This window comes from Ipomoea nil, unplaced genomic scaffold, assembly GCF_001879475.1.
Source record: "Ipomoea nil cultivar Tokyo-kokei standard unplaced genomic scaffold, Asagao_1.1 scaffold0465, whole genome shotgun sequence".
Classification (NCBI taxonomy): domain Eukaryota; kingdom Viridiplantae; phylum Streptophyta; class Magnoliopsida; order Solanales; family Convolvulaceae; genus Ipomoea; species Ipomoea nil.
In genome coordinates, this window is record NW_017616893.1 from 335,588 (window position 1) to 343,586 (window position 7,999).

The 7,999-nt window shown below is 41.1% G+C and overlaps 1 protein-coding gene across 1 annotated transcript; it reads right to left on the minus strand.

Moving 5' to 3' along the window:
- Nucleotides 1–3,331: 3,331 nt before the first annotated feature.
- Nucleotides 3,332–6,445, minus strand: LOC109173149 (receptor-like protein kinase FERONIA). The gene has a single exon (XM_019322421.1). It carries the CDS (start codon nucleotides 6,251–6,253, stop codon nucleotides 3,593–3,595), a length of 2,661 nt encoding a protein of 886 aa, XP_019177966.1. The 5' UTR covers nucleotides 6,254–6,445; the 3' UTR covers nucleotides 3,332–3,592.
- Between the last annotated feature and the right edge of the window lie 1,554 nt (nucleotides 6,446–7,999).

Genomic DNA, 7,999 nt, shown 5'->3' on the forward strand with positions numbered 1-7,999 from the left:
TGTCCATTAATGGCGGGAACTATGGCATGCAATGAGGGTCTCACATGGCTGGAAAAAAAAAATCAGGGGGTAACTACAATTCGTCTACATTCGGACTGCTATAATCTTTGTCACAATCTGATAACTTCTTCGGCTAATCTTAGGTCCTATATTGACATTATCAATAGTGAGTGTAGGAACCTAATGCGTTCATTTAATGTTTGTTCTATTCATTTTATTCCACGTTCTTTCAATTCTCTAGCTCATTCTTTAGCTACAACAGCATATTCTCAGGCTCAAAGTTTGTATTGGAACTCTGTCCCTCCAGACTTTGTCTCATTTCCTTTATAAATCTAACTTTGATTTGCTTTCAAAAAAACTAGACAAATGAAAGTTTGATGCGAATAATAATGGGTAACTTTTAAAATTTGGACAAAAGAAAGAAAAACTCCTTTGAGACAGGCCGAATTTAGCATAGTTGTTTGTTACTTATGATAAAAATCATAATACTTATTATTACATATAAAATTTAATACTAATTTGAAATAAATAAATTATTACTTATAATAGATATTGTAATATTTATATGTGAAATTGTGATAGTATTTAGTATAAAATAAGTGTTACGAATGATACATATTGTAATATTTATAACTGAAATTGTGATACTTACAAACTGTAATTCTAATGTAAATATTGTAATACTTATATGTGAAATGTTACTTAGGAAAGAAATTGGATGTAATACTTATTGTAAAAAACTTAATACCAATACGAATTAAAAATAAATTATTACTTATGATATATATTGTAACATTTATAATTGAAATTGTGATACTTATACACCCACCTAGACACCTACTTATCTATCACCCGTCTCTTGAGACATTTCACACAAATTTTTACCTAAAAAAATAAGGAAAACAGAAAATAGAGAATGGACCCCGAGCTTTGTCCGTTTCTGCTCTCATCATTCATCAATGCCTATGGGCGACAGGAAGCTAGAGTGATTAAGCAATGCCTACACACATATGAAAGCCTGTTTGGTCAAGCAGTTAATTTCACAAATCCAACATCTACTTCAGTAGGAACACTACTGGAGAGGCTTGTGAACTCGTTGCAGGCTTGCTTGGGGTTTCTCAGGCGGAAAATTTTAGTAAGTACTTAGGCTTGCGTTCCTTTATAGGCAACGTGCTATTTTCACTTATATTGCGGAAAAGATTAAACAGAGAATTGGTGCCTGGAATAAGAAGTTACTCACGAGGGCGGGTAAGGAAATTCTTCTAAAAAGTGTGGCACAAGCTATGCCTACATTTTCTATGAGTGTGTTCCTAATCCCGAATTCTTTATGTTTGGCACTAGAGTATACTATGAATCGTTATTGGTGGGGCTCATGCGGATCTAATGACAGAGGAATTCATTAGCTGGCTTGGGACTGCTTATGTGTTCCAAAGAAATTTGGTGGATTGGGGTTCAAGGATTTGCATGCATTTAATTTGGTAACGTTAGGCAAGCAAGGATGGCGTTTCCTTACTGAGCCACAGTCTTTGGCAACATGGGTTTATAAGGCAAGGTATTTCCCTAAAACCTCTTTTATTAATGCCACTCTTGGTAGTTGCCCTAGCTTCTGTTGGAGAAGTATTATGGTTTCTCATGGGCTGATTTGTAGTGGTGTAAGACGTAGAATTGGCAATGGAGCTAACACGTTAGTTTGGGGTGATCCATGGCTGCCAGGTGGTATGGATCCAATGATTCAGACCGTCATACCCCATCCCCCATCAACTATGTGGCAAAACGGTTGGAGGCTTGATTGACCCATCAACGCGCTCATGGGATTTACCTTTGTTAAGAGATTTGTTCTTACCATATGATATAGAGCGTATCACCCGTGTTCTTGTGAACCCAGATTATGAGGATTCGTGGTACTGGCATGGAGAACCAAGAGGTTGTTACACTATCAAGAGGGGATATAGAGTTACTATGGGTGAACATATATATTGAGCAACCTACTGATTTTAAAAATTGGTCTAAATTATAGAAGTTAAAGGTCCTCCCAAGTGGAGGACCTTCCTTTGGAGAGTTGTGAAAAATGTGTTTCATACTACCTCCAATTTATACCTCAAAAGGGTATATGTGAGCCCTTCATGCCCAATGTGTGGTGGTCAAAATGAAGATGTTATGCATGCCCTAATTTCTTGTGATTTCTCCCAGAATGTTAGGCGTGAGAGTGGACGGGACCGATTTCCCAAGCTGGCTAGATGATGCTTGGGCGGTCTTGGAGGAAGCTGAGCTGGAGATTCTTGCTGCTGCCCTCTACGAGATATGAAAGGCAAAGAATGAGGCGGTCTAGGATGGCGGTACAACAAGCGGTGACCTCTCGGCGTACTGTTGCTCGGACAAGCAACTCACTTCCGGCGCCAACCTCCATTTCACGACATTGTGATGACTCCTCACCCAGGCTGGAGTCAAATTGTTTCATAGATGCAGGTTTGTATCCACGGTTGGGCAAAGCCTATGTTGGTGCTTTCATCCTCTCGCCGGCAAGAGAATTTATTGTCGCTGCAAACGGACCACTACCAAACTGCTCGTGTCCATTAATAGCGGGAACTATGGCATGCAATGAGGCTCTTACATGGCTGAAAAATCGAGGCGGGAGGGGGGGGGGGGGGGGGTTCAATTCGTCTACATTTGGACTGCTATAATCTTTGTCACAATCTGGCAAGTTCTTCAGCTAATCTTAGGAACCTATATTGGCACTATTAATAGTGAGCGTAAGAAGCTAATGTGTTCATTTAATGTTTGTTCTATTCGTTTTATTCCACGTTCTTTTAATTCTCTAGCTCATTCTTTAGCTACAACAACCTATTCTCAGGCTAAACGTTTGTATTAAGACTCCGTCCCTCCCGACTTTGTCTCGTTTCCTTTATAAATCTAGCTTTGATTTGCTTTCAATAAAACTAGACAAATGAAAGTTTGATGCGAATAATAATGGGTAACTTTTAAAATTTGGACAAAAAAAAAATCATTTGTGACAGGTCGAATCTAACATAATTGTTTGTTACTTATGATAAAAATCATAATACTTATTATTACATATAAAATTTAATACTAATTTGAAATAAATAAATTGTTACTTATAATAGATATTGTAATATTTATATGTGAAATTGTGATAGTATTTAGTATAAAATAAGTGTTACGAATGATACATATTGTAATATTTATAACTGAAATTGTGATACTTACAAACTGTAATTCTAATGTAAATATTGTAATACTTATATGTGAAATGTTACTTAGAAAAAAAAATTGAATGTAATACTTATTGTAAAAAACTTAATACCAATATGAATAAAAAATAAATTGTTACTTATGATATATGTTGTAATATTTGCATGTGAAATCATTACTATTAACAAACATATATTGTAACCCTTATAACTGAAATTTCAATACTTATACACCCACCTAGTTATCTATTAAGGAAAACAGAGAATAGAAAATGGACCCCAAGCTTTGTCTGTTTCTGCTCTCATCATTCATCAATGATCAATGCCTATGGGCTACGGCAACTAGAAATTTGAATTCAGAGTAGAGATAAGAAAAATATTAATTAACGTCCCTCAGGGTGGTTGAGTAGGGAAAAAACATTATGGGACTGTAGCCTGTCGACGCCGGTTGTGGTTGTCGCTGTCCCACTCCCACTGGTTGTAGACGACATTGCCGCAACTTCATCGGACGTCGAGAAAACGCCGCCTTCGCTGCTGTCGGTGGTGGTGTTTGAGTCTCCGTTTCCTAGCAGCGGGAAAGATGGGCTGCCGGGCGGGAACCCGTCGTCGCCGGCGGCCGCTTGGGTCCTCTTCTCGGCGGCTTCCTGGAGCTGCAACGCGAATTCAAGGCTCCAAACCACATCGCTCATCGCGGGGCGGTCTACCCCTTGTTCCTTCAGGCAATTGCAGGCTATCTCGGCGTACTTGTTCAGCGACTCCGGCGCAATCTCGCCGCGTAATCTGGGATCCACCATTTGATCCACCGTGCCTTTCCGGCAACACTGCCGGGCCCACTCCGCTAAGTTCACTCGCTCTCTCGTTTGGGTCGGAATCACGGCCGGCCTCGCGCATAGGACCTCGAATAAAACCACCCCGAACGAATAAACGTCGGATTTTTCCGTCACTTGTTGTCTTCTATAGTATTCCGGATCCACGTATCCGACGCTCCCTTTCACGGCGGTGCTGACGTGGGTATAGGCTTCCCCGAGTGGACCCACCTTGGATAAACCGAAATCCGACACCTTAGCCACCCATCTTTCATCCAACAAGATATTAGTGGACTTAACGTCCCGGTGAATAATCGTCCATTTTGCTCCGGTGTGGAGATAATGCAAGCCCTTGGCGGCGCCGATGGAGATTTCGAGCCGTTTCTTCCATGGGAGAGAGGGGTTATCGGATTTGTAGAGATGATCGCGCAAGGTTCCTCGAGCCATGTAATCGTAGACTAGAATCATTTCTCCGTTGTCGTTGCAGTAGCCGATTAAAGAGACTAAGTGGAGATGCCTTAGCCTGGAGAGCATTTCGATCTCCGTTTGGAACTCGCGGATACCTTGGCTGGATTCCGGGTTCAGCCGCTTGATCGCGACGGCGATCGCGCCGTTGTCTATGAAGCCTCGGTAGACTTTTCCGAACCCGCCTTTGCCCACCACGAAATTCTCGTCGAAGTTGGACGTCGCGGCTTTCAGATCCTCCAGTGAGAAGCTGCGGCAGAGATCGGACGGTAGCGGCGTGCCGGACCCGTCCGTGTTGTGCGTTGATGGTGGCACGGCGGACAGTGGGTCCCAAGTTGTCTTGGTAACGCTTCCACCCGAGTTCCCCACTCTCCTCCTCCGTTGCCGGAAAATAAAGAATCCCAAGATCGCCATCACCAGAACCCCACCGCCCACGCCGCCAACGACGGCGCCGATCGTAGCGCCGCCTTTTTTCTTCCCCGGAGGCGGCGATTGCACCGGCTGAGATATGATGAGGTCAGGATTAGACGCGGCCAGGCTCCCTTGAGTATCATTCAGCTTGAAAATCTCTAACCCATTTAACAACGCATTTGCCCAAACCGGCCGGGTTTCCATGTTAGGCCTTATAGCCAACGAAACATTTGTCTTTCCCCGGCGACCATCGGTATCCTTCACGTTCACAAGGTAGTCTCTGAAGATTGGAATTTTCGAACCTTCTGCCATTAGAAAAACATCCACATGATTCTCCGCCGTTGTGTTCGCTATGTCCAACGAGAAAACCCGTTGATTCCCCCCATCGATTTCGATCGCAAACTCACAAAAATAGGACCTGAAAAGATAAAGAAACCCCGAGTCGACCGGAAATGTCCAATTGACAACCTTGCTGTAATTGGCTATGGTCCTTGAGTGAGTGTAAACCTTCTCAGGAGCAGAGTATTCCGGCGTCTTTGCAGTGTACTTGATCTTCACATCCAAATTCGGCGTAAAATATCCACGACCGACGACATACTCATCGTCGGAAGACCACGTCCGGTACATCCCGGTATCATCTTTCGGCGAAAGAGATTGCCCCCCAACGGTTAGCCTGTACAGAGTCTCAAGAGCGGTGTTGTTGTAGATGTAATAATAAATATTGTTTCCCGGCACCCATTTTATTTGGTCGTCGTCGGTTCCGGCGGATTCGCCTCGTATGTAATACCCCGTCGGGATCGAAACAATTTCGATCCCGTTGACAAAAGCAAAAGAGTTGGGAGAAGGAGCGAAGGTTACGTTGAGCATCTGTTGATCGTCGACGTTAACGATATACTCTTTCTGGACCACAGAGTCACGGCCGGCGGCGGCGGTGAGATACGGGCTGAAGTTTCCCAACAGGGTGTGGTCGTTAGCCGTGACTGAGAAGTAAGATTCTGTCTTGTTGAACCCGGGAAGGGAAGGGAAGAAGTAGAGGCGGAGGAACTTGGGGCCGGCGGAGACGGGGAAGGAGTAGGTGAAGTTGGACTGGAAGATTCTGACGCCGGTGGTGTATGGGATCTGGGGGACGTTAGGGCCTTGCTCTTCCGGCTTGGGAGTCACTGATATATCCGCCGCGTTAGCCGGAATGAACTTGGTGAAATTATCAGTATCCCATATACGGCCATCCCGGTCGGGCAGGTTGCTTGAGGATGCGCCGCAGTTGAGGAAGAAGTGTTCGGGGGGGCTGTAAGCTGGGGATTCTGCAACTACGGCGGCGGAGACGTAGAAGAGGAAAAGGAGGAAGGGGAGAACGGAAAACATGGCGGCGGCTTTTTGTGGTATCGGAGAAAATGTGATGCGAGCAGATAGATATTCATTCACTACTCTACGCTGTTTAATTAACACAAGACTACACGAGTAACACGACCTTCGAGTCTTTTTTTTGCGTTGACGAAGTCAATGGTTTCTCCATCAGTTCATTTTTTATTTTTTTAAAAAGGGAAAATGGTTATACTCATATTTTCGACTTATTCTCTCCATTATGAGCAAAGTGTCGTATTTAGTTCCCAACGTTACGTTTTTCTTTTAGAGTACGTTTGGAAAGCAGGAAAATGACTTCTGAAAAATGAGTCTTTTTTAAAAGTCATTTTCCTTTCCGGTGTTTGACTGTAAAATGAAAAACTATCTTTTAGTGTTTGGCTCATTTTTTGAAAATATGTAAAATTGTATAATTAAACATTTTAAATAATTAGTTATTTTGTTTAAAATATATAACATTTACAATAATATTATAAATAATAATATTTATTAATAAAATCAAATAATATTATTTAATAAAAAAATTTAAATTTTTTTTTTAAAAAAAAACAACAAAAAAACAAAAAAAACGGCGGAAACCACTCTCTGGTTTCCGCCGTTCTCTCTGGCTTTCGGCCTGAAAGGCGGAAACCAGAGAGCTCTCTGGCTTCCGGCCTGAAAGGCGGAGCTCTCTGGTTTCCGGCGGAAATCGGAGAAGAGCTCGCTGGTTTCCGCCGGAAACCAGAGAGAGCTGGTTTCCGGCCGGAAACCAGTGAAGGTATGGTGTTGTTGAATGTTGTTGGAGGAAGTCTGGCGTTTGTGTGTGTGTTTAGAAGATGAAAAATGACTTCCCAAAAAAAAGGGAAGTCATTTTCCGGAAAATAGGTGTGATTTTCCATTGACTTTCATTTTCCTTGCCTAGCCAAACACCAAAAAACCCGGAAAATAATTTCCAGAAATCATTTTCCGCGTTTCTAAACACACCCTTAATCTGATAGAAAATTCAATAACTCTCTATTATTGGAGGGTTAAAATAAAACTAGTTCTTTGTCTTCAGCACCCCGAGACACAACCACAAGCTTCATCTTTTTTTTTTTTTTTCTTTTTAATAAATAATTTGTTTATTTAAATTATTAAAATAAAATTTAATTTTTTTTTTTTAATTTGATAACCGTCACATATGCAACTAATAGGTAAACATGTTACTTTTGATTTAATTGTATGATTTTATGTTATTCAATGAGTCAATTGTAATTTTTTGAATTCGATGACCCAATTGCAGTTTTGTATTTAGTTCGATAGCTTATTCGACTCTTATTCTGTATATAATAATGAATCATTATCCATAATGCAAGATGGATCATAGTCCATGATATAATTTGCCATTTCCATCTCTATTGGGTTGTGGGCCTCACAAAAGTAAGAGACTTTTCTCTGATTTGGTTACCAAATTTCGGCAAAATTTATTGTGGACCATGGTCCAAAACAGTTATGTTTCTTTTAATGAAAAGAAACGCACATGTTCCGTGTAACTAGCTCTGCTTGTATAACATATTCAGTTTCATTTTATATATATTGTAGTTTCATTTAAGCACAATTACAGTTTCATTCAACATTATACATACATTTGTCTTATTACAGTGAGACATGCTATTGAATTTCATGTTATACAGACGATAGTCTTATTACAATACCACAAGATTATAATTCTAATTCAACTATGGTTTCATTGGACGATATACACTCAAATATGTGAAACTGCTATTCAAT

Excerpts from the sequence above, each read along its gene's own strand:
- LOC109173149 (XM_019322421.1), bottom strand. The coding sequence starts at position 6,253 with ATGTTTTCCGTTCTCCCCTTCCTCCTTTTCCTCTTCTACGTCTCCGCC.